We start from the raw sequence: 27,437 nt of genomic DNA on the forward strand, positions 1-27,437 counted from the left end.
TTTTTTTCTTTGATTATTTAATGCCTTAGTGATAGAAAAAGGGATGTTTTTTCTGCCAGGACCTCTTCTGCTTTAAGCCCTCAGAAGAGTTTTCAGGATACTCCCCAGCAGGTCCATTCTGTCAGACTTGTGCCACTGGAAACAATCCTTGGACATATCCCATTGCTGTATGACATTCCCAGTGTGTGGAAGTGCCACGGGTGATGGTACCCTGCAGGCATGAATTGGTGCCAAGCTCTGGGTTTATTCCTTTTTGTGGAAGAGGCTTGGTGCATTCTCATTGCTGGGCTCAGGCATGACTTGGATCTTCTGGTTCTTGAGGGCAGCTTCCCTCATCTTGTAATACATGAACTCGTTCTGCTGGAACATGCGCAGCTCCATCTCCGTCTGCACACGCATGACCTGGGGACACAGCAGGTTACTGTGGCACAGGGACCTCAAAGCACGTCAGCCAAACGCTGCCACTTCCAGGCACTGTCCCCAAGGGGTGTCCCAGGCCATGCAGTGGCCGAGGCACCTTGCCCTCAGTGTCCCACCAGCAGGACCAAAGCTGGCTGGGCACAGATATTCTGCTCCTTTCCCACTCCCATTTGCCTGCGTGCTGAAGAAGGCATCAGCCTTTCCCACATCCAGCTTCTCCACAGGCTACTGGGAAGCCTCACACTCCAAAAAGTGATGCAGGACCTGGAGGTGGTGCTGTGCAGAGCCAGGAAATGAGTGCACTTCCCATCCACACCCTGGGCCTGGCCCCTGGGGTGGCCCATCACCAGGGTGGGGTCACATCAAGTGAGAGACAAGAGTTGCTTAATCCCATATTTGCACCCTTTAGACCCCAGAATTCATCATTAGCAGTCATTCCTAGTGCTGCATTATAGCAGAGGAGCAGAAGGGATTCCAGGATATATATTTACACCTGTCTGTGTGTTTATTCAACTCTTGGTTTAGGAGCACAGGGATAAGCCTGTGCCATATATCTGCTATTTTCTCCCTAAAATGTGAAGGGAAGCACAGAAATGGAGGTGCTGTGTCTCATCCTTTGCTACACATATGGAAACAGTCAACAGATTGGCTTTAGGTAGTAGATACTAATTTTTCTGAAGATATAAAATTGCACCAACAAAGGTTATAGCTCTGCTATATGGGGACTAAGACATCAATAAGGGATTTCATCTGGTATCCTCTAATTTTTTTAAAGGTAATAAAGGAGAATGCTATGAAGCAAACAGGTCACATGAAGTGGATTAGGGGCTACAGAAATGATAGATCCCCAGCTGCAATTGTAAATAATTCCTCTTATCTGAGCAGATGCAATTCCCTGGGATCTTCACTCTTGACTCTAAGCTAGGAAATGCACCTATCAGTCATCTGAGGAAAAACACACTGCTGCTGAGGAGGAGTGGGGAGTGGTAAATAAAGAAGAATGGACACCAATAAAGAAAATCAGGTGGGAAACTGGGCACATCCACCACATGTAATTTGATATACCCAAATTGCAATGTCATCCATCTGAGAGCAGTGAAATCAGCCTGCTGGAAGCATGAGCGGGGCTCTGTCTTTTGGCACAGCAATTTCAAAGAAGATTCAGGGGCTCAGCTGCCATTTCTTGTGTATGTTCTGGCGCAGAATAAAAGCTGTTTTTCAGGGATGAATATTTCCAATAAGAAAGGACGTGCATTTCCCAGCAGAATGTAACAGAATCTATATAAAACTACATCGCTGATAAGAAGCAGTCAGCACTTAATACATCTCTCAACTCTTACAGGTGGTCGTTTCTACAGCTTGGCTAATATCTTGCCCAGATAGAGAGCAGAGACAAGGCAGGAGATGGCACCTACCTCCAGGTCTTTGGTAATTGGGTGGGAAGGTCCGTGGGTTATCAGGAGGATGGCATAGGCTTTGCAGATCAGGCCATGGCCAGCTTCAATGAGGCCAGCGTGCCAGTGAGTCACTCCCGCCCGCATCACGGCCATCCCCAGCTGAGCGTTGTTGGGATGGTAAATTTTCCTGGGAAAACATTGGGTAATTTTAGTTCAGGAGAAACCTGGGTTCCTAAAAGTGTCACTGACATGATATGTTTGCCAAAGAGCAGATTGTTTGCTCAGGTGAAGAGCCTGTTGCAGCTAATGCCCTTGAAATGTGCCCTTCTTAGAAAGGGGAGGGGACACATTACTCAAGGACAGGGCTGTACAGGGTCATGAGTTATGAAAGATGGGATGTGAACTGGGAAAGTTCAGCTCCTGGCTTGGAGAAAGCCAACCTCTGTCATCTCCTGCCAAGAGAAAACCACGCTCTGTCAATATTTTGGCACAAGCAGAACACAGATCTGACCCTACAGGTCAGAGGGCAGCAGCTTAACCTGACACACTTAGTGGGGTAAAAATGCAACAATCACCAGTTCCCCATTCAAAGCAGGAAGAGAAACAGATGGTTCCAGAAGCTCCAGAAATGTTCATCTCACCCTCTGCAGATGCATCCCTTCATCTGGGAATTTTCAGTGCCTAAGGTGGGAAAAATGAAACCTCTCCTCTACATCCAACTTTGAAAGCTGAAGCAGAATTAGAAGCTGCTTGGACCTGCCCTCAAGGGCTTCCTTGGAATTTTGAATTGGCACTTAAAGCAAGAAAGGAAACTACCAAGGTCCTAACCATGGTCTGAAAAACTGAGGAACACAGAGGGGAAGGAATTTTCTCTCAGTCAATCAGCTCAGCACCAGGGCTGGGACATGAAGTTGCTTGTCAGGCCTACAGGCCAGGGAGGTGACTCTGTCACCCCTCTGCAAAAGAACAAAATATAACAGGCCTTTTGGGTAAAACTGACCAAAAGTCAAGAAATTAGTGTGAGATGTCCTCAGCAGGAAGGTGAATGAGATGATAAATTAGGCTTTTCTCTCTTCTCACAGTTTCCATTATTTTTCTTTCCTTTTTTTTCCTTCTGTTAAGTACTCATCAGTCCTGTTATAAAACCTCAGTAATAATAAAGCACGTAATTTTTAACGTGAGGTTTACCCTGGATCTAAACCTGAATTTCTTTATTCTCACTAAGCTTTTACCACAGGACTGTATAATTAGCCACGAGATAATCCATGTAATATTGAGGAGTGAGGGGATATGTTTGACATGTTTCTCTTTGACCTCTCCTCCCTGCAGGGTGCAGGGAACAGGCATCTCCTGCAGTCACAGCCTCTTTGTCCTGCACCCAGGCTCTGTGTCTTGCTGTCAGGGCAGCCCTGAGATGCCTCTGAGACAAAACAAAATGGCCAGTGAAAGATGTCCCTAAATCATTTGCCAGCTCTAGTTTAGTAAATCAAGGTGTTTGGAAGTCCTTGTGCATTTAAGAAGTGACCTCTCTCTATCTGGTGGTACAAAGAAGGTTCCCATATTAATTTCACCACCACTACCCTCTTGGGAGCAGACTAAGAAAATGATTCCTTTGGCACACTGCTGAGCAGGGCAGGAGCACAGAGCTGCCGTAAGAAGGGCACACACGCACAGGTAGCCATCCACCATCCTCTTGGCATAGTCAGCTGCTTCCTCGAACATCTGCAGGTAGGAGAGCACCTCGGAGGCAATGCTGAGGATCCTCAGCAGGTAAATGTTGGTGTCCCCCAGCACAGGCTCCTGTTTCTTCAGGCAGTCACGGCACAGCTTCACAACCTGGGCGTGGAGGAAGCAGGACAGGAAGGGTCAGTCCAAGCACCTTGCTGAAACAGGAGCCTCCTCAAGCCAGCTCTCATAAGCTCTTGGAGGTCTGTTTCACAACCAAGATAGCTCAGCTACCTTAGAAGGCATAAAATCAGCAGGATGGCTTCTGTTGCAGTGTTGGAAGCAAAAAGGTTTTAATAAAAGGCAAAATAACAAACTCTGTATTTACAGAGAAAAACTGATCCAGGTGCAAGAAATCCTTGTCCCTGGTAAAACACCTCACAAAAGCGATTGGTTTCTTTGTTCTCTTCTTTTTCTAGTAAACTGCCCAGGCAGGACTTTTTGGCTCCTGTCCAATTAGCTATCCTTAAGTTGAGGTGAAGTCCTCCAGGCATATAAGATGCTTTTTTCACCTAATCAAAGAAAAAACTTCTGGGCTTATTTCCTTTTTAAGGGGACAAAGGGTAGTTTTGTGACTCCATCTACAGAAGGCACATTCCTACACCTTTGGGCCTGAAGCTGCCACCCCAAGACCCTGTGGTTTGCACAGTCCAGACCAGTCCCAGAGCTGAGCCAGCCCCCTTGAAGGTTGGGAAAGAGAAGATGTACTTTGATTTATTGAGAAAATTCAGCCTAGGAAAATGATTGGAACTCGCAGCTTTCTCTCCCAGGGTTACACTCCTAAAACTGATGAGTAGAAATCCTAATAGTGATTTCTACTGCTCAGGAGACACCAAGTGCCTAAAGGACTCATACCCCAGTGCCATCCACCAGCCTCCTGAAAATATTCAGTGCAAGGAATACTCTTAATGACCCCTTGGAGCTGGAGACACAGAGCTGCACTGTTCCACACCTGATCTAGGTCGGTTCATCAACAGGTTGGTTCATCAACAGGTTCATCACCTGATCTGACACTGTTCCACACTAGTCAGTGTCCAGATTTCTGTTCCAGGGGGATTCAGCCTTTACCCAAAGACAGCTAAAACCCTGAGGTCATTCATCAACCTGGAGTGCTCTCTGAGGAGAACAATTAAATATTTCCTGGGTGAGAAAAAGAGAGAGAAAAAGGAAACTACTTGAGTTTTCTCACCCATTGCCCTTGCAGCTTGGTCTCCAAGGTGGGACATGGTTCACCCAAATCACACACCTGTCCTCAGCACCCAACAAATGAGCAACACAGAGCACTAAAGAGATCAGCACAAAGACCCCTGACGGTCTTGTTGCACTTCCAAACCCACTGTCCTTTTTTAGAGGCTAGCTGGCAGAGTCTCATCCCACAATCAGGTCTCCCTGAGGTACACACCGTGTTGTTCCATCTTTCTGCATTATCCACCATGTATAACCTGGTCCTTGAGCAAAGACAATCCCACGGATGGGTTTGTCTATACTCGAGGCAGGGTTGATCCATACTGTCTTTGCTACACCTGCCCTGTAACTCATGAGTTTCACCCAGGAGCTTCAACACCTGTGTTGGCCAGAGGTGCTGGAAGTCACCTGAATCTCCTTGTGTCATCACTATGAAAGAAGTTAGTCTGGGATGCCTCAGACATGGCTGTGCTTTACAGTTTCATCCATAAATTGTGAATCTAGAGGGGGACAAGGCCTCCTTTCCTGGGCAGGGTGTGTGCAGCGAGAGAGCAGAAGCCCCAGGTCTCACCTCGTGGTAATGTCCCTCCATGCGGGCCTTGTTGATCTTCTCCAGCGTGTCCTTGGAGAGCTGGATCACCTCCTTCACCGTGTCTGCAGAGGGCTGGGGACAGCAGAGGGGACATCAGTGAGGAAAAGGCACTGCCTCACACATGCCAAGAGGTACTGCTTGGAAGGATGCTTGCTCCAAATCAGCTTGGTGGGATGCTTCCCACCACATCACCACTCCCTGCTGCTGGTTGCAAATCCAGTGTGCTCCTCAGACCTGCCCAAGGCTGAAATGGGCTGCAGTGTCCCAGTTCCAGGTCAAAAGGTGGAGGTCCTGCTGACTTCAGTGAGTGTTGCCCATCAGGGTAGTGGCCATGTGCCTCTGAGATGCATGACTGGGTTCCTCAACCCTCCCCACCACCCTTCCCCTCTGGAGAAGGGGCAGAATTCACCCTGCAACTGAGAGGTCTTGTGAGATACCAAAGAGGCCGTGAAAGCCACCAGCTGGGGGGGTGTCAGGTGCTCTCAGTGCAGCTGCTAGAGAGGAATGAGAGATCGGTGGAATTGGAAATAATCCCTGAATTTTACCTACCCTGAGAAATGCTGTCATTAGTTCCAAATTCCCTAAGATAGCTAAGCTCAGATTTCAGCTGCACCCCGATAGGGAAATGTGTTTTCCTGCACACCTCAAAGAAGTCTGTGTTTCACCATGCATTTTAGAGACATGAAGCACATCTGGGAACACCTGGCAAAACACTAATGAGCTCATAATTAGCTGTCACCTCTTTATTATCTTAATACTGAAATATAACATGATATCCAGCACAACCATTCATCCTCTGCTTCTCTGAGCTCTTCAAATTTGCATTTCCCAACTATTGTATCTATCAATCGTGGCCTTCCTTTTAATAAACGAGGAAATCTGAAATCAGCCCACAGTCACATGACTCTGGGAATTTTTGGGAAGATCCTGGTCTGGAGACACACAGCAGAGCCAGCAGCCAGGAGACACCTCTGGGTGTAGATCAAAAGCAGAGTCCCAGTATTGCAATGAAGGATGCAAAGACTGGGAGTCAGGACTGTAGGACTGACCTATTGTCTTTTTTCCACACCTGGTCAATTAGACTTTTGATGAATCTGAAATTCATCTAGCTGGGAAATCCTCTTCGAAGTCTAGTATTTAAGGAAAACCCATAATTTTCAGATCCATTTACCCCTATCTGTTAGAGATGTTAACAAAATGTTAACATTTGTGTTATGATTTATTATTCTATAGCGTTATACTGAAGCTACTGCAGCTAATCAGGTTTGGGCAGCACAGGGTGTCCTGGGGCACAGAGCACACCCAAAGGCAATGTTAATGTCAATGTTAATGTCAGTGCAAATCACATTGCTGTGCTCTCTGAGTCAAGACTCCCAGAATAGGCACCTTAAACAGCATTTCCACGGTGGCTTTGTCTGATAAAAATCCTCCCTTGCCTTTACTAGACTTCTAAGTCAGTTGCCACTACAAACAATGGGAACTTTGCTGCTCTTTGGAAGGGGTGAAGGACTGGAGGTCAGAGCAGCTGTTGAGGATGGGAGCTGTCCATCTCCCATGTATTCCTGGCGCTTTTTCCGTGCAGCTGTGAGTGCTGCTGCCCCCAGGCAAGCGTGCCTGAGCTCAGGAAATGGGACACAGCCAACGTGCTCTGAGGGTGAGGTCAGCCTGGATGCTTATTGTCTGTGGATGGGGTGTATTTTTAATAGCTGAAATCATGCACCTTGCATACTCACAGGATTTTCTGCACAAGCCCTTCAGGCTATGGAGCACATTCCCCCAGAAGTGCTGTGCTCACAAAAAGGGGATGCTGCATGTCTAGTGGAAGGGTGTCCCTGCTCATGGTAGGGCAGATGCAATGAGATGATCTTTAAGGTCCCTTCCAAGCCAAATCATTCTGTGATTCGTGGTCTCACTGTTCAGTCAAGACTTGACAGCAGGTGTTGAATGAGGGATGAGATTTTTTTAATGCTGTCTACTGGAGAATGTGTTCAAAAATACTCCTGCTGAAAGCCAGATAAAAATCCTTCTGCATCAGAGAACTGAGCTCTGGAACAGCTTTATATTTTTAGTGGAGAGGTACAGCTGTCAGCATTAGCTGTGAGATGAAGCTTGATGATTTAAAATGGGTTTATAGCGGGGTCATTTGCAGCAGAAGAGAATTTGACCCAGCAAGGAAAGGGTACACTTATTGCTCTGCCTTGCTTTGCCTTCCCTTATGCACTTTATAAGGCTTGCAGGAGTAGAAATCCCCAAGGTAACACTGCCAGAGATCACAAAACCTATGCGCAATTATATCCTTGGGCAGAGTAACTAAAAAGAAACTCTCAGAGCTGCCAGCACACTCAAAAACTGGAGCTGCTGGCCAAGCCACCGCCAACAGCAAGACACAGCCTTATACCTCCTATGGATGGCTTGTGAGACCTCCAAGGAAAAGAAAGATTTCTTAAAAATGAGCAGTTCGACATGTTGATTCCTCACAGTCAGTCTGCCTGCAGCAAGCACGCAAAAAAGTCAAGTGATGGTGCAAACTCCTTGTGACAGGCCTCTGCAAAGAGGGACTGGAAGTTCAGGCTTCCCACGTTCCTGGAGCCAGCGTGGTGGTGGAAACCATAGAGTTACAGCAGCGCTGGAACTGTCACCATGGATCACCTGCAACACATTTCTCTTTCTGCACTCAAAATGTGGAGTCCCTTGCAGATTTTCAGGAAACAAACAAACAAAAAAAACCCCCAAAACAACAACAAAAAACACGAACCAACCCAACCCCAACAACCCCCACAATCTCAAAATGCCACCATTTTTTTGTCAGCTCTACACCTAATTTTCCGATATTTTTGCATTCTGTCTATTGTTGGACTTTTAGGTTAAAGGCAACTTCTGGGGCTTTTTAAAATTAAAAACTGTCCTTGCATAATAAGGATTAAGCCCACCATTGTATGGTGGGCTTGAATTGCTGCTGTGCCCAATCAAGGTCCAGTTCTGTTCTCATTTTTTCACATTGCCAGAATCTGACCATGTTCCTATCGAGACCGCTGAGAAACCACAATCCCAGAGACCCACAGATGCCTTGGCAGAGGAGAAGCAGCCACCGCTGGGTTTGGGCACTGCAGGACAAACCATACCTTGCTTTCCCCTGCCTTCACTGCCAGCATCAGGTCATCCTTGAGCTGTTTCTTGCAGTGCTCGCAGGCGCAGTCGAAGTAATATTGCCTCTTGAGCTGCGCGCGCCGCTCCTCGCTCAGGCTGAGGAAATCCACGTAGGAAACCGTCAGCTCATCCCCCGGGGAAACCTTGCTCAGGGCCCTCAGCTCGATCCTGGGGGCACAGGAGATGGGATGTGCGCTTGGAGAAGCAGCAGAAGCAGAGGTGCAGCCACAGGGCCGGCAGGGACAGTCCTGCAGCCTGCCCTGCCTGCAGAGGTGAGCCCTGGCCCCAAGGCACGGCTTTGAGGCTGCAGGGAGGCAGTGCAGAGGTGAACAGCAGCCTGGTAACTCAATACAGGGCATGAACACACTCACTGCAGTTTTTCCTGCCCCTCTACAAGTCCCTGGTAGGGATATGTAAAGGTCTGAGCTATAGAGAGATTATGGCCCCAATAATTTATCCACATGGTGGCTCAGCCTAAACATCAATTTCTAGTTTGTTGCAGATCTCACCAGAAGAAAAAAACAAAAACCACTGAGATCAGAAATTCCCACCAAAATGCTGAGTTTGGATTTGGGGTCTTTTTTTAAGTGCTGTTTTGCATGCTACCCACACACCCCTGGCTATACTCCCAGATCCCGAGCTCTGCTGCCTTCAGTATCGTTTTCACTTTGAAAAGTTAAGATAAATTCCCTCTGGGTGCTGCATAAGAGATGCCCTCACCCTGTTCATGCATTTCCACATAAAAGCTTAGAAGTAATTATCTGGAGAGAGTCTATTTTTAAACAGCTCATTTGACCTATTACCACAATTCAATTGCCAGTCTCTGTTACTGAAATCCATGGCAAGCCCCTGATGATGGGATTTGGAAAGCCAGACCCTTGTATCTCTCTTTCCCTTATTCATTCCCTGCAAAAGGTCTTAAATAATATGGAGATTCAGAACTATTCCCTTGCTGTTTCACTCTACATACTGAACGTCCCAGTAACTCTGGGCCATCTCTCAGATGTAGGGGCTAAACAGGCACAACTGGCTAGAGAATTTGGCCAGAAATTTGGGGGAAAAAATCTATCAAATACCAACTGTGAGGGGTTCTTTAGTATCCACCTCCTCTTCCAGCTACTAGTGAGCTCAACAGTGTGTTTAATGTACATGTCTGCCCCGAGATGGACCTGGGGGAGACCTGCTGGCTCCCACCTGAGCATGAGGGGCTCCAGGTGGAACCCAACAAAAGCCTCACTATAAAGGCAGAGGTGGCAGAGCTATCACCTGGTGCTTTGGCAGTAAGCTTTTTGGGGAGGACAGGACTTATTCTGTGTGATCATGTTTTTGCAAAGGGATTCTCCTGTAATTCCCTTTAAATTCCCTTGGAATTCCTGTTACAGGCTCTCAATACCAAGGGCATAGCTCTGAGTCTTCCAGCTCTGCTAAAGCTGCTGTCAAAATTCTTCTCCAAGGCTGGTCTTGATCTTCTCTGGGTGTTGCCACATCAGCAACAAGTTTCATACAAAATTTACCACCAAACATGCCATTGTCACAAAGGGCAGCTATTAGTTATGTCACAACCACAGGAAAGTGCCAGACAGAGAAAGGTGCAAACAGCTATTCCAGGAGGAAGTGCACAAAAAAGAGCAATTCCCAGCTGAAAAGCTTGCACATATAAACATTCCTGTTCACACCTCACAGGATCCTTGTCAAAGCGAGCCATGCAACCAGAGAAGCAAAATCAAGCCTCTGACTTTCATGATGCCCCTGATAGCCCAAGCACCACAGGGGTATTTTAAGCAGCCATCCCTTGTGGGGAGGGCACTGATAGCCTTTGGGGTAAGCCAGGAAACACATGGCATATTTTAAATACTGTAGTTAAAGAGACACTGTCGGCCAGGAGCACACCACTGAGCTTCTCAAGGGCTCTTTCCCCACCAGCAGCAGGGACCTTGATAGTGCACGCACAGGCACAGCGAGTGCCTGACAGCTCAGAACTCAAATTGCCCCAAATAGCAACTCTAATCAGAACTGAAACTCTTTTTTTCCCCTTTTTTATGGCCCTATCTATAATGTACTGAGTAAGATTCAGTGGTGAAGAAAAGCACTTCAAATATATTTCACATCTTCTTTGAGGAAAGTGCATGCCTGCTTGAAATTAAATTTTAAAGGCAAACAGTGTCCCTTTAAGAACACTGACTATAATATACCAAATGCCATGAGTTAAGCAAAGATTCTTTTTTTGCACATATTTTTGTGATTAGTTTAGTTTGGATCAGGTAACAGTGGCATCATTAAAAGGTGGAACATTAATCATGGATTATGATAAAAAGGAATTGAAAACCTACATCTCATGGTATTACTGCTCCTGTAGGCAACACATTCCTCGGGCACAGTTTGTTGCAGGAGAAACATGGAGTATTTAGTGTGTCAGTAACACAGTCATTTCTCATCTCCTAATATGCAAGGCTTTATTTTGGGCTGTACAAGATTAGCAAGACCTTGTTCTGACTTTCATGCTCTTGCCATGGTCAGGGGAGGAGAAATGAGAAGTGGAGAGGGGAAATACTGACAGGGAGGCAGCCAAGGGAGAGGGTGGGAAGGCAGAGAGGGAATTCACCCTAGGGAAAACAGTCTATTACTACTATTATTTTAATTTACTACAAAATGCAGAGTTAAATGAGGTTTGGGTTTAGTGGGGCTTTACACAGGGGAAGAGGAGAAGTTTAGAAAACAGGAGAAGTGGAATTTGGAATAAACAGAGCCCCTTGGGGTCTTTGCATCTTTTCCATTAGACATGGGGGGTACAGGGTAATGGAGGAGGATGATGCTTTCAAGACTGACCCACCTCATCTGTGTGTGGAACATTGATCTTACAGCCTCATGACTGAAAGACAAAACAAACATCTGCAGTTGACACATGTACAAGTACAACAACAAAGAAATGGGTACATGGCATAGCCCTGGACACTGCACTGACAGGAGACAAGGGGGCTGCCTGTGCTGGCCCACGTGGCACTGCATGAGACCTTCCCTTTTGGTGTGCACTGCCAGGACCAAACTGTCCATCACTGGGCCATGGGGGATTTGGTGGAGTATGCCCTGGCACGGTGATTTTAGGAGTGGTCTAGGTCAGGGAACATGAAAAACCTGCTCCTGATATTTGGCAGGAGCAAGGGGACTGGATCTCCTGCACAGAAAGGTCTCCACTGACATCAGCAGTTGTGCTCTCTAGAACACAGCTTGAAATGGAAATCAGACTGGGATATCAGCCACAATTCACCCGGCCAATAACCCCATGGTCAAGTTTAAAGTCAGTAACCAGATACATGTGGGAGCTTTGACAATCTGCCAGGCAAATCAATGCCATTCCTGTACTTACCCAGAAAGTCAGGGCTGTTATCACTGCTGGGAGCTGTTTGGAGAGGCTTTTCTATCAGCCCACCATGGATCCAATCCAGGGCAACTGGATGTCATAGCACAGACTCCAAGCTGACTTTGGATCAGACCCTATTTCCCACCAAGGTAATCACCCAGATTTGTTTTCTCTTGGCTCGTTTACCAGCTGCTTGGTAAGTGCTGGTGTAGTTTTATCAGGGAAAACCAGCAGTGATAACTGGAATGCAGAACCAATGTGTTAGTTAAAAAAGGAGGGGCCGGGGGGAAGAGGGGTGGTTAAGTTATAGCACTAAAGTTTAGTGAAGACAGGTAGCTGTAAAAAAGCAGCAGAGAGATCAGAGGAAATCCTGTGGCTGTGCAGTTTTTGGCAAGCAATTCCCCACAGTTAATGTTTTACACACACTGCAACTTTCTGAGTCAGCAGCAGTTTATACCTGTCATGGCTTGGAAACTGGGAAGGGCAGAGCATCCCTCCTGTGGGCTACCACCTTCACCATATCATGGTTTCACTCCCAGCTCTGGTGAAACATCTCCCATTTCCCACTGAATCTTTTCCCATCTCACTCGTCCTGCAGAGGTTTTCTTACAGGACTGGGGTGGGAATAGGGAATGCCCAGAGACTGAGAGCATCCTGCACTCCCAGGTGACTCTGCTTGCAGATTACAATCCCATCTGTCACTAAAGTCCCGTTGCTAAAGAGTTAGTCAGTGATTAATTGGGATGGCACACTCTCACCAGATGGGGGTTGTGTTAGGAATGGTCATAAACACACCAGCAGATTGTGATACACAGCTGAGTGCAAGCTTCAGTTGGAAGAAACTCTTGGGTTGTAGACTCAGCATAATCCTCAATAATTTGCAGGTAGAATTACTCCTCAACTATCTATAAATGAGACTTCAATATAAGGGGTGAGTTAAACAGCTGCTTCTTACTTTAGCTACCTATTTTGAGACTAGTTACAGAACTCATAAGAAACCAGGGAAAAATTCTTTGCTGGTTGCTGGATTTGGGGTCAAATCTTATGTATTTGTTAGTGCATCAGATGACAATTTTTTAAATAACAAGGAGAGAAACCAGTTTGTCTTCAGCAAGAAAATACTGTTGGTTTTTTGTTTTTTTTTTTTTCCTGAGCTAGAGAAGGAAAGAAGAATGAATAAATTTTCTGGGGCAGGAACCTGACCCTGGGGGTGGCAGAGCCTGCTGAGTTTTGGCTGTTAGGATCCATCCCTGCTGCACCAAAGGACAGAAATCCACTCACTTGCCATTGTTGAAGACGACAGTGCAGTTGGGCCAGCAGTCGTGGTTGGCCTGGCAGAGGTTGGGGAAGATTCCCACTCCAACAGCCTGCAGTCCTCTTTGGTCACTGAGGGTAAAGCCATTGCAGCTGATCTAGCCCCAAAACACAGGCAGGGAGAAGGGTTAAAGCAGAAAAAGCTGAAACTCCATTTGGGATAAAACATCAGAAGAGAAGCAATGCAGGACTTGTGCAGAGGGACCGGGCCAGAGCTGAGTCAATGTTACAGAATATTTGCTGTCAGCGTTCACTTGGGATGCCTAAGATAAACTTGGTTTGGCCATGCATTGATTTCCTTATATTTGGTTCCTGAAAATAATCCAGAGAAAGGTCACAGGAAAATGACTTTGAGGCAATTCAAGCAGAAAGCAAAGTTCACACTCCTGGAAACAGGTATCAGTTAGAAATTACCTTGACTGCTGTATTGGACCTGGTCATGTTTGCTGGGTTGCCCTCAAAGCTCATAAAAACCAGCTACTACTCTTTGCTGTGAATTTTCAGCATTACCACTTTTGCATGACATATATTCCAAGAATGAATTATTTCACTTTTCTATATGATACACTACTATGAACAGAGCAGTTTTTAGTCACAAGCATAAATAATGGAAATATCTGCAAAGAGAACACATGATAGGATAAACCAAAGGAAATAATTAACTCAGCTACTGATTATTTTACCCTGATAATAGTTTTATCTCCTTTGTGAACTGATTCTGTAGCTTTTCTGTACTTCCTTGCTCCTGCACAGACAAGCTGTGCTGGTCACTAGCACATAGGGTCTCCCTGTGTGCAGTGGACTGGGTTTTCTTTGTGGTGTGGGTACCAAAGCATGCTGTGTCCTCTCCCTGTCCTGGGAGTGGCAAAGGCCAGCTTGTCTTGCACAGCAGCCACGGGCAGAGGGTATTACTGTTTTTATTGTATATATTAAGTCAATGTTAAAAAACTAATTCACACAATATTAGTAGACATTAATGTATCTACTAAACCAGATCTTCTATATTCAAATATATTCTGGATGTATTCACTAAAAATATACTTTCTCAGCTGCCCCAGGTGCAGAGAGATGCCCAGTGGGACTTGTGATGAAAACGCAGCACCTATGATTGAGCAAACCACTTGTCTGCACATTGAGACAGACAAAATGCTTCAGCCTTTGCTATGGCTCAATTCCCAGTGTCAGCGCAGAGGAGAAGCAGGTGGGCAATGGGATGGAGTCAGCCATCCTCTCACGAGGCCAGCTGCAGAGTTTCTCCCCGAGCTGGCATTACAAACCCTCCCCACGTGCCCGCCTCGGACGTACCACCCCGAAAATGTGGGAGATGAGCTGCATGCCGAACTGCTGGCAGTGGGGCGGCCAGAACTCCAGGAAACTCTCCACGTCAGCCCGCAGCTCCTTCTTCTCCTCCTCCCCAAAGCTGTCCACGTGGTTCTGCAGCTCCTCGATGGGCACCAGGCAGCCCTCGGACAGCCCCGTGCCCTCCCGCTCCATCTTCCACAGGATGCGGGCAGCCAGCCTGGCAGGGGACAGCAACGGGTCATGGCACCAGCACCGCGGGCAGAGAGCAGCGTTCAGCGTGGGGAAAGCAGAATTCATCAAAATTCGTCATGGGGAAACAAAATTCATCAAAATTCATCGTGGGGAAAGCAGAATTCATCAAAATTCATTGTGGGGAAAGCAGAATTCATCAAAATTCATCATGGGGAAACAAAATTAATCAAAACTCATCGTGGGGAAAGCAGAATTCATCAAAATTTGTCATGGGGAAACAAAATTAATCAAAATTCATCGTGGGGAAAGCAGAATTCATCAAAATTCATCGTGGGGAAAACAAAATTCATCAAAATTCATCTCCTGGAGGGAATAGTGTGAAGGTAGATTGACTGAGACAGGCTCAGCATACGATGGGTGATGGATGGTCAGCATCCCCAGCCTTCTGAAGGACAGGGAGATGCAGAGGTTTGAACCCAGCACCTGTGTTCTCATCTAGAGATGTTCTACAGATCCCCAGCCCTCCACAGCTGCTCCCATTTCCTTGAGGATTCCTCTCATTTTTTTTATGGTGGAGCCAGAATGTGAAGATAAGTTAATGTGACATTCACATTCTCTGATAAAATCCCTTCGCCCAGGGTTTTTCTCCTGGGAAGCCGAGGAGCCTCAGAGAAAAGGAAAACAATTCTTATCTCATTTGCTTCTCCTGTGTTGTGCTCATGTGGAATGTGTTTGGAGATTGTTCACCCACAGGTGATTGTTCCATTGGATTCTGCTGGGAGTTGTTTTCACTCTTTGGCCAGTCAGGGCCAAGCTGTGTTGGGACTCTGGAGAGAGTCACAAGTTTTCATTATTATATTTTTAGCCTTCAGTACATATCCTTTCTCTATTCTATAGTATACTATTCTTTAATATAATATAGTATTATAAAATAATAAATTAGCCTTCTGAGAACATGGAGTCAGATTCATCATTCCTGCCTTTGTCAGGCCATCCCTGCAAATACAATAAAGTTAATGTATCCTATAGGCAAACTGGGGAAGAACCCATCTCTTCTTTCACTTTCCCACCTACTCCCCAGCTCCCCACACTTCCTAAACCATGCAGGGTAGGTTTACCTCACCACATGCAGAGTTTCTGAGGCCCAGCACCAAAAAAACCAAACAGGAACACATCTCTTGCACCACTGATGCTCCTCTGTCACCATGATACTTTATGAAAAACCCCTTTGCCAGGATTTTTTCTCCTGGCAAGATGAGAAGCCTCAGCTTCTCCATGTTTTGCTCCTCTGGAATGGGATTTGGAGAATTATTTACCCAGCATGTGACTTGTTTTAACTTAATGACCAGTCACAGCCAGCTGTGTCAGGACTCTGGTCAGTCGTGAGTTTTCATTAGCATTTCTTGTCTAGCCTTCTGATGTATCCTTTCTCTTTATTCAGTATAGTTTTAGTATATAATATAATATATAATAATCAGCCTTCTGAGAACTTGGAGTCAGATTCTCATCTCTCACCTCGTCCTGGGGACCCTCACAACACCACAACACTCCTCCACGTACCTTCCCCATCTCAGGGATGCTCCTGGCCTATCCCAAACCTTCTCCCACCTCCACCTTGCCCAAACCAGGCCACCCAGCTGCTCTTTGCCACGAGAAGAACGTGTCCCGGGTCTGTCCCATCCTCTCCCGGGCCACGGGGGCCAGCTCTCACCTGATGTTTTCGGAGGGTGCCTTGCCATGCCTCTTGATGGCAGAGCACTCGTTTTTGTGGTTGAGCCAGGCCGCTCTCTGGCAGGTCCTGTCGCAGTAATGGGCAAACTTGCACTGCCCGCAGCGGTGCAGCCTCTCCTGCCTCTTGAAGCAGGTGTGGCAGATGACGTGGGTCAGGCTGCAAGGACACAAGGACACCCTGGATCAGTGAGGCCCCAGCTCTGCCCAGTGAAGTTCCTGCCGGTTTTGCATCCCTGCACACAAAGGAACTGTCACCGTGATATTTTTTGAAAAATCCCTTCACCAGGATTTCATCTCCTGGCAAGATGAGAAGCCTCAGCTTCTCCATGTTTTGCTGCTCTGGAATGTGGCCTGGAGATTGTTTATCCAAAAATGTGAATTGTTTTTAATTAATGTCCAATCACATCCAGCTGTGTCCGACTCTCTGAGTCTGTCATGGGTATTTATTACTCATTCTTGTCTGACCTTCTGATGCCTCCTTTCTCTTTCTTTAGTATAGTTTTAGTATATAATTTTAATATTATATAATAATATAATATAATATAATATAATATAATATAATATAATATAATATAATATAATATAATATAATATAATATAATTATAATATAATATAATATAATATAATATAATATAATATAATATAATATAATATAATACAATATAATATAATATAATATAATATAATATAATATAATACAATACAATACAATACAATACAATAATATTATATGATATAATACAATATGATATATAATATCAGCCTTCTGAGAACTTGCAGTCAGATTCTCATCTCTCACCTCGTCCTGGGGACCCTCTCAGCACCACAACAATGAACCTCTCAAGATTTTTGGGGAGGATGGAGAAACATCCCACCCAGCTTAATGGTTGTGTTCTTGCCTGGTGCTGTTGCTGTAAGTTAAATGGTGATGGAATAACTGGGACCCCTTCCAAAGGGGTGTTTCATCTCTGGGGATTCAAAACAGGATTTCCAAGAAGCATCCTACAATTGTGTGCATGTAACCATAACCAAGGCTGGGGGATGATGAAGTCTGACTTCACATCCTCCCTCTGAGAGTGTCCATGGTTCCATACTGAGGAGAAACCTCCTCCATATCCCCCTTCAGGTGTCCAGCTTTTGCTCCTACAACTTAATTCACTGAGAAGGAGGGGGGAGACACTTTGGTCTCCTATGCAAAAAAATTTGGGGACTTTCCCCTTGCTGCTAGGGAGGGCTTTTCACTGCCTGATTTGGTGTCTGCAGCTGTCTGCTTCTCCAGGCAGCCACCCACTTCATCTGGGCCTCCAGCCAGGCTTGACAGTGCAGGAGAATTTAAATTCCCATCACTCAGCCACTGCTGGTGCCAGGAGGGAGGTTCTCCTCACTGCAAAAACCTCAGGGACCACAGAGGCTTCGTGATCAAAGGAACATTTACAATTGTGCACGCTGCAGAGTGGGGAAACTGAGGCATGGGGAAATAAAAAACAAATTATTGATGAGCCTGTAGGGAGGATGTGCCACAAGCAGGAATCAGACTCACAGCCCCAGAGATTCCAGCCCAAAGATTCTCCTTTGTCTCTACTATACCTATATAGGTACACACATACATATGCACATTTATATTTATGTCACAGTACATTATATTTACATTTATATTTATATTTATATTTATATTTATATTTATATTTATATTTATATTTATATTTATATTTATATTTATATTTATATTTATATTTATATTTATATTTATATTTATATTTATATTTATATTTATATTTATATCACAGTACATTTTAAATGCATTTTCTTTTCTCTGAAAATATTGTGTGAGCTGCTGACTTTATCTACCCTGTGCTGTGGCTCTTGCAGGATAAAGAGGGGAACAGATTTAAAAGCAGGACAACCCACATCAGACAAAACCACGTGCAAAAATGAGGTTTGGAAGAAAAGGTTTGGGCAAGTGAGCAGTGGTGGAGGGAGCCCAGTGTAAGGCAAGCAGCTGGGATGGGGCAGGGGGAGATGTGTGTGGGAAGGGGGATGCAGGCAGCTCCACTGTGCCCGATGATGGAGAGCTGAGAGCTGGTGAGAAATGTGAGGCTGTGCTCTGTCAGCTGTCAGGTCAGGGGGGCAGAGAGGTGCAGGAGAGATTAAACTCCTTGTAAGGCAAAGCAGAGCCAGGGAGCTGATAAACCCACATGCCAGGAAGCACAGGGAGATATCTCACATGGGGAATGGGGGTCCCTCCTGCCACCCGGGTGTTTTAAGGGCAGTCAAAAAGAAAAAAAGAAAAAAAAAAGTTTCCTTGTAGAGAGGAATGACAGGTTGGAAGGGAACGTGGTGCAGAAAAATCCAAGTCCTCTACCAGGTGCTTCTCTATCCTCAGTTTGCTCCCTGAAAATAAAAAATACTGAAATGCTGACTTTGCATTTTGCTGTTCATAGCATGAGTGTCCAGATTTTCCAAAGCAAACCTGGCTGGCAGAACTTACCACCAGCTCTAGAAATCCCTCATTTCTGAGGAGATGCAGAAATGCACCAAAAACGTTGTACAAGACTTTCTGAGAAAGAGAATCAGCAGCCCTTACGGTATTGAAACTGCAGGGACAATTACTCCCAGGCAACCTGACTGGCGCGTGTAAGAAACACTGCAGCTATTAACAAACCATTATGGGACCCTCTGTGCCCCAAAATGGTCTCAAAGAAGATTGGATTTGTTGATATTGTGTGCTATCAGGACTCCAGAGGCCTGGGCTCAACCCCTGGCACAGTAAAAAATTCAGGAGACATAAAACTTCAACTAGAATTGCTTAAACATCTGCAAGCTCCTAAATCCCCCAGGTGCCCCTTGGCAGTTGTGAAGCTGCTGCTGTGTCAGAGGAGCTCAGAGCTGATGCCCCAAAAGGGAAGGACGGAGTGGGGCTCTCCTTGGCTGGGTTCTGGTTCCACCTGTCCTGAGACACACCACACCCAGGCACCAAAGGCTTGCATGGCCCACGGGCTCCTCTCTCCTCCCCTCTGCAAAGCTGAGGCTCTCCACGTGGAGCAGCCTGAGATTAAATTTAAGTCTCTCAGCCTGTGGAAATCATTGGTCTATGAAACCTTCTCTGTCTGGCCCAGAAAGTGTTTAACACAACCCAAAATGGTTCCAGGTGTCCCAGGTGTCCCCTCCAGTACAGAGAGCAGCATGCACCCGTGTGGGCAGGGTGCTGCATGGCCAGGCTGATGCCTTGGGAAGGCTGACCTAGAGCAGAGGCTGGACACAGCTAAAGAATAAAGCAGGGATTTATTCAAAGGATCTCCTCAATGGATGCACCGTGGGCAGAACAGGAGCCCAGCCAGGGCTGCACCCAAGGTGAACCAAAATGGTCACAAAAAATGGTCATAAAATGCACGAGTGGTCATGAGGTCTCTCACTTTTATCAGTTCTGCTCCATTTGCACCTTGCAGTTCATTGTCCCATCCCAGCTTTAGCTCATGCAGTCCCACCCTGCTTGTTTTTCTCTCTCCAGCCCACGGTATTTGTGCTCTGGGGCTGAGATTTGGGTCATTTGTCCTTGGTGCCCAGCTGGAGCAGGAATTGTTTTGTCTCCCTGCTCTGTGCACAGAGCTCACCATGCCCTGATGTGAAGTCCAGACCCACACACTAAAGCAGCACAGAATCTGAAAATATAAAAGCTAAACCCGAGGCACAAAGGCAGCACTAGAAGTCCCTGGAGAGGAGCCTGGGGAGGTGCCTGCTGCTGTGGCACCCCCCAAGGAACCCTGGAGCTCTGAACCCTCTGGGTCCTGCTGCTCAGCTTCCCTTGCCTCATCACAGGGGCAGCACAACTCATTTCTGCTCTGCCTGTGCCCTCACAACCCCTGGGGTGATCAGTGCCCTTTCCCACACATAGTGAGAACTGGTTCTCACCCTGCCCAAACCAGGATCTCCTTCAGCACAGTGATGCCTCCAGCCCACCACAATCCTTGCCAGGTCAGGATTTAGGGCTGACACAGAGGGCAGATGCCACTGGCTGACTCACTGAATGACTCTCTGGGCAGCCTCAGGTTTCCTTGGCCACTCTTCCTTCCCACCCCAGCATCAACCAAGCTGAACTCTGAAGGGCTCATGTGCTCTGGTGTCACTTAGGTGTGCAAACCCAGAGCAGTGGGAATATTTCTGTGTCTGCTCTGGGGTGCCCTGACCCCCAGGGCAGCACTGACTTTTTCATGGAGAAAGTTTCCCAGACTTCAAGATGGACTGGAATCCACAAAAGTGTGAAATAGATTATAGAGAGCAGTGTAGGTGTGTCACTGGGTGAGAAATTGAGGGTTTGGGATTTTTAGGATGCTGTAGATGGCAGCAAGATGGAGGGCACAGGGTGTCATCCTGGGTTTGTTCTTCATGCTGCTTCTTCTTCTTCTCCATGGGTTTGGGTGGCATTTTGTAATTGGGCAGAAAAGTCTGCACTGTGGGCTCTGTGGGATCAGTTATTGGGTTAAAAGGGAAAATAATCCAGGTGTCAGTTCTTAATTGGTTAGTTTAGTGTTAAAAGCCCTTGTAACAAGAGATTGTTGGCCATTTTGTGCCTTCTAATGAAAAGCTGCAGAGCTCACAGCAGTGAGACTGTTTTACTGATCAGAAATAATAAACACCTGAGTCCAAACACAAATTACTGTCTCAAGTGCCTTCAATCCAAACCCAGAGAAACCAACAACTGGGACCCCAGCAACTGGGACCCCCACACTTGGTCGGACACACAACTCCAACTAATCCTGAATGCAGCTGCAGTGACAAAAGCAGTGATCCAATGTGCCAGCCAACAAACGCAAGAGGGAACACAGCACTGACAGCTAAGCCATGGCTCCTGCAAGCCCAGCCTGCAGTGGAAGCACAAGAAACAACTCTTGTGACTGCTTGGATTGCATTCAGACCGATTAAGGTCTGTTGGACCTGCCAGGGTTGAGCACTGTCACAGGAAATGTATTAACCTCATCTCTGAGACATGCACAGCACAAACATCTGCCACCCAGCACACAAAACATCTCATTCAGTGGCCTGGTGAAGCCAGGTGAGATGGCTTTAGTGCAAAGAACCAAGGAGGATTTCATTGAGGAGATGGTTGGCACAGTGAGTGGCTCCCACACTGTTAAACATGGGTCCCTGCTGTGCTGTACACCACAGATGACACACAGAGATGGCCCAACTTACACCTAAATCCTATTTATGATTGCTTGGCAGGGCATCTCTCTCCTCAGTCTGCTCCAGAGAGCAGCATAAGAACAGCTGAGGATGTAGGGCAAAGTCTCCTTGGTTTTCAAAGCACAGGCTGTAGCACTTCACTAAAGACAGCAGCCTCAGAAAATGCACCTGCTACCTAAAGAGGAATTATTAGCATAAGAATGGGTTTGCTCCTTTTAAAAGGAGTTGGAGTTTAGTGCTTTCATCTTTAAAATGTCAGGGATGAGGTATCCTGGTTTTTCTGATTTGAGAGGAGGATTTATTTTAGACTAATTTTTGACTGTTTTATTTTTAGCCTTTCATTACAAGATTTCCCAGCCTTTTCTTAGAGGTGTGGGTGAGATTTTCTTTTAAAAATCTGGGTTTGTTCTCAGGTTTTAATTAGGCTTTTGAACAAATGAGATAGTAATAAAAAATCAAACCTCAGAACATTTTTTAAAATATGAATATGATCCCACTAGCTCTCAGTTTTTATCGGTGTCAGCTCAAAGAATTAGTTCCCATAATCTTTTCAGTCATGCTGTTATGGAAAATTTTGTATTTTTTATACGTCTAGGTCATCCTAACTACAATAGAAGAGCTCCCCACATTTCCTTGGAAAATGTTTTTGGCCTCTTTTTACATTAAAAGACATGCAAAATTTGCATGATCTCAGTTTTTTATCCATTTGCAGATCCCTCATCAAGCAGATCTCCAGGTGATCTCGATTTTCCACCTCATGACACCGTTTCCCTCGACTGCTGCCCCTCAAATCCTGCTGGGTTAAAGAGCAAATTTCTCTTGGCAAAGGCTGACAGAGACAAATGAGGCATCCCCTTGCTTATAGGCAATGTAAACTCCTGCAGGTTGGAGAGCCAAAGGATGTGCCAGAGGAGAAGGTCACATAGAGCACCCTGAGCCCAGGCACGGGGAATGCCTGGCCAGGAAGGGGGTGGAGGAAAGGAGACCTGGGAGAAAGCAAAGAGGGAGGGAGGGTTAGAGAGAGCCTCGGTGAGAGGCTCAGGGCCCTTGCAAATTGAAAAATTACCCCAACAAAAGCAAAGAATCCCTTGAGAAGATGCATTTCCAGCTTTCTGCTTTCTACTTCAGGGCAAAGCCTGACAGTGGTGTTTTCTGGGTGATATTTCAGCTGGTGACAGCAAGGGTGAATCAGAGATCAGGCTGTGTCTGCACTTCATCCTGGAAATCACACAGAGCTCTGCACCCCTTTGCCATCACTCTTCACCATTTCTTTAAGCAGCAGCCTGCTCTCAGTCAGATAGGTTTGATACAGGAGTCAACACTAAGTATAAACTGTGTGAAGCAACTGAGTTATAAAATCATAAAATCAGAATGGTTTGGGTTGGAAGGGACCTTTAAAGGTCACCCAGTCCTAGTGCAACCTCCCTGAAATGAACAGGGTTAGCCTTGTGAGTCATGCTCTGGCCTTAAAATCTGACTGTGAGCTGGCTGGTGTTTATAGGAACCTCATTTTTCTTTGAGTTTTACGTTCTTCTGGATTAATAGTCTGTGGCACTGTGTAAAAAACTGCTGCTCAGATGACCATCATTGGCCTGAAGAGCACAACCCTCACCAACGTAAACAACTTCAGGGGCTTTCAGGGTCCCTGTGACCTTCAGGGCTTTCCAGGGTGGGATGCAGCCTGTGGATTCAGACACCAAGTTGTGTCTAAAGGGTCTAGAAAGCCATTCAGCTCAAAGGTAGATGTCTGTGTTCACTGCACATACAAAGTTCCATTGATTATATCAGCATTTATTGTTGGATTCACTCGTCTGGACACAGAAGTCCAGTGTTAGGCTCGACCTGATGATAGAGTTTTGTCAAAGAAATTCGTCCTTTTTCCTATCAAAATAAAACCTCAATTCCTCAACTCAGCCCCCTACTGAAAGACAGACATCAATAAAGTGCAGTTGGGTGACAAATTACTTTGACAGCTCCTCACATGTGTCTGTTTGTCCAGATATCCATCTCCATCTACACATGTAAGTCAGGTTGGAGTCTGTACTGTGATATCCACTATATATATAAATAAAATTTTTATATATGCATGTATAATTTTTATGTACGTATATGTGTGTGCCTATAGATATATATATGTGTGTATATATATATATGTATGTATATATATATGTGTGTGTATATATATGTGTATATATATGTGTATATATATGTATGTGTATATATATATATGTATGTATGTATATATATGTGTATATATATGTATGTATGTATATATATGTATATATATGTATGTGTATAAATGTATATATGTGTATATATGTGTATATATTTGTATACATATGCATATATATGTATATATGTATATATGTGTGTGTGTGTGTGTGTATATATAATTTTTTTTAATATATATAAAAATATATATATATGGGTTGGATCCATAGTGGGGGCTGATAGAAGAACCTCTCCAAACAGTGATAACAGCCCTGACTTTCTGGGTAAGTGCAGGAATGGCATTGATTGATTTGCCTGGCAGCTTGTCAAAGCTCCCACGTGTAACTTGTTACTGACCTTAAACTTGACCATCTGGTTATTGGCCAGGTGAACTGTGGCTGATATCCCGGTCTGGTCTCCATCCCAAGCTGTGCTCTGGACAGCACAATGGTTTTGGATCTCTGCAGAGCTGCTCCTCCTAATCTCAAAGAGACCTTTGCTTTGCCTGCCCATCCTATGCAGCCATACAGAAATCCCTGTGTGGCCTCTGCACTGCAGCTGCCTTCCAGACACCTTTCAACAGCAAAGCAGGGGAAGGATTTCAGGGTCTCAATACCCACAGAGTGGGAATGGGCTTCCCAAAGGACTGAGTTCTTCAAAGGGCTGCAAAGCAGAGACCAGTTCTGCACTCTGGTGCTTCTGTGTGGTCTTTATGCACAGAGACAGCTGAGATCTCTGGAAAATCTGGTCACATATCTGGTAGGGCCTGAGACAAAAGCTTAAACCCAGCAATTCTTCCAGTTTGAATCCCTTTTCCATAGTACACAGTGCTTTCAGCAAGGCATGGGGGATACTGAGTTGAGTTAGGATGAGGGACTCTGGATTTTGGGTTTCCCTGTGCAGGCTGAGGCCCTTTTTTAATAGTGTAGATTCAACAGCAATTTTAGGATCTATACACCTGTGTTTGTGGGCTAGGAAAGGCACATGCCCCTTCACTGGGCTCTTCATCCATGCAGAGGCAACAGCAGTTCCTCTAGGGTAAAACCAGCTACCAAGGCCAGGTGTGGATTTAATCTTGCAGGAATAAAGAGTATGAGGATGCAGGCAACCCTTCTTTGACAGCACTTAATTCAATGGAGTTTGATGCAGCTGAAACCCAGGGACAGCAACACAAGGGACCTTTAAAGCCAAAGCCCTGGGTGTGCAAGAAAAGCATCAAGGTAATTTCCACAAGACAAATGTGTGTTTCCATTATATCTCACACCCAGGGTATATCCTGCCAAGCCCTTACCAACAAGCATTTGGTCTGTTTCAGAGGTTTTGGGGCTGTGTTTCACCCCTGACCCAAATTCAGTGCTTTGGGATGAAATGTGCCACAGGAGGGTCAGAATCCATGATTATTGCTCAACAGTTGCAGAGAAGGGCTGTGTTTACCTTGACTTCTGCACCTGCCCTCTGGGAGCTGCACAAGCCCAGCTTGGGCAGGAAGGGAGGGAAGCAGGGAAACACATCTGAGCTTTTCTGTTGGAAACCTCAGCCTGAGGCACAGCCTGCAGTCTGAGCTGTGCTGGCTTCTGCCCTTGTCTCACATTACACCAGTGACATTTGAAAATGCAGCAAAGTTGCAGCTCTTCAGCATGGGCTGCTCTGCTCTCTGCATGGTGCAACACTGCACATGGAAGAGAAAATGTTTTTAACCCACCATCAAAAGCCAAGATGTTTCCAGCTGTTTAAAAAGTATTTTTAATAAGGTATATGAGAGAAATAATTGTCCATAGGCACTTCCAAAGCAAATCACCACAAAATTCCATGTAGTGACACGAGTGAAACTGAGGTACTGACTGAAGAGCTAAAAGGACACATCAAGGAGAAATGATTTTGTCACCAACTCCTGGAATTGAGCTCAGGGTTAGGACTTCAAGAACTCAACATTTTAAAGTGAAAAAATGGCATTTTTAAAGTGAGCTCTTGCAAGGACATATTAAAATAAAAACTAAAGGTGTCACTCCTGCTATGGCAAAGATTCATAATCACGTTCACCCGCTGACAGTTAAAGGACAAAGAAACAGTGAATGAAAGACACATAAAAAACTTATTTCTTCCTCTGCCCATTTAATATCCAATTCTCTGCTGCTGCCAGATCACACAGTGGCACTGAGCAGCTTCAGCTACGATATCACCAGGGCTAATGCAGCAGCACAGCCTCTGCTTGTGCCCCAGACTTCGTTAGCAGAGCTGATTTAATTAGACAAACTCAGCTAAACAGAATTGCTCACAGCCCTGTTAGGTGTGCGGGGTATTTACTGGAGGCATTGGCTGTTTGGGGCTAAAAATTCAGTCTCAGGACTCACCACGATGCCCCTGATGAACACTCATAACTTTCTTAAGCTCAGAATTAAACCTTCAGCTGCCATCTAAGCCCTCAGTTTAAAAACCAGGGCCACATTCTGTTCTCAGTTACCATATTATAAGGCTGAAGAAATTTAATTTGTGTCAGAGGCTTTAATTTATATTTAATCCAATGGAAATCAGCACAGAAACCATTTTTGCATCTTTTCTCTTCCAGGTTATTTAAGCGAATCTTCCACCAATCCAAAGGGCAGGAGTGGGCACCTACCAGCAGCACAGGTTGGGTGAATGTTGTGATTAAAACAAGCGGCAGAAAAGAAAAATATCCTTGCACCAGAACTCAGAGTCTGGCTACATCAGCGTGAGCATAAATTCAAAACCAGCCTCGTGAAAGAGCAGAAGCAGACGTTGGTCTCCAGTTGGCTCCGGCAGCTGTAAATATTAAATGTGTTTAACAGAAACAGTGTCACTCGCTGATCCCCACCAGCTCCTCGCTCCAGGGCAGCGGTGATGGAGCTGCAAGTGCAGCAGGGGATGGTAAAATGAGCAGAGCACCACAGAACTCACTTTTATCATGTATTACCCACCAGAGGCTTGAGCAAAGCCAGTCTGGGGCTGCTGTACCTGGATTGCCCTGGCTCCTGGCAGTTCCCTGCAGTGCAGCACTGCTGCTTCCGCGAGGCACTGAGTGCATCCCGCTGTCCCTGCTTTTCTCAAGGGTTGCACCACCAAGCACCTTGCAAGGTCACACCCTGGACACAAACTGCCCCTCCTGCAGGTGAGCAGGCTGGTCTGAGCCCTGGCAAGGACATTCACTGCGAACCGTGAATGTGTCTCTCCAGAAGTGCTTCTGACTTCCCTCTGATCCTTCTCTGATGTCGTCCAGGCACCTCCAAACTTTTACCCAAGCACCCCCATGGAATTTCGCAGCGAGATTATTTTTGCCCTGAGCTTTCCAAACGCTTTTCTCTTACCTGTCAAAAACCACGGCTGCGTAGGCTGGCTCTGCAAAGATGACATCCCCAGGCAGGAATTCCTTCTGGGCTTTCAATCCCCGGCCTTTGCCTTCGGCTGTGAACAATTCCACGGACTCCATTCCTCCTTTGGTCATCCCAGGGAGCCCAGGCTGTGGGAGGTGGGTGTCTCGGAGCAAGGCAAAGCTCCTGGCACTGCTGCCAGGCTGGGGTGTGCTGTGGGGTTTATAAAGGGAGGGCTGCTCTGCCCCCTCCCCTGGGCACATGGATGCCCATAGCAGGGCCAGGGGGTGGGAGCAGGGGAGGCAGGAGATGCTCTGCCCAGCAGCCCTGAGCTATGCGGGGATGGGGCAGGGCT

General features: G+C 46.0%; 1 protein-coding gene across 2 annotated transcripts; it reads right to left on the reverse strand.

Annotated features, from left to right (window-relative positions):
* Nucleotides 1–27,249, reverse strand: SMYD1 (SET and MYND domain containing 1). Of its 2 annotated transcripts, XM_058024659.1 has the most exons (10): nt 27,080–27,249; nt 16,344–16,520; nt 14,444–14,657; nt 13,106–13,236; nt 11,297–11,335; nt 8,442–8,634; nt 5,299–5,391; nt 3,490–3,653; nt 1,836–2,004; nt 1–402 (listed from the first exon to the last, which is right to left on the reverse strand). In XM_058024659.1, the coding sequence occupies exons 1-10, from the start codon at nt 27,214–27,216 to the stop codon at nt 244–246; spliced, it is 1,476 nt and encodes a 491-aa protein (XP_057880642.1). In that variant the 5' UTR covers nt 27,217–27,249; the 3' UTR covers nt 1–243. The 2 variants fall into 2 exon arrangements, with proteins under 2 accessions (XP_057880642.1, XP_057880643.1); XM_058024660.1 differs by lacking the exon at nt 11,297–11,335.
* Nucleotides 27,250–27,437: the final 188 nt, after the last annotated feature.

Source organism: Melospiza georgiana, chromosome 5 (genome assembly GCF_028018845.1).
Source record: "Melospiza georgiana isolate bMelGeo1 chromosome 5, bMelGeo1.pri, whole genome shotgun sequence".
NCBI classification, from domain to species: domain Eukaryota; kingdom Metazoa; phylum Chordata; class Aves; order Passeriformes; family Passerellidae; genus Melospiza; species Melospiza georgiana.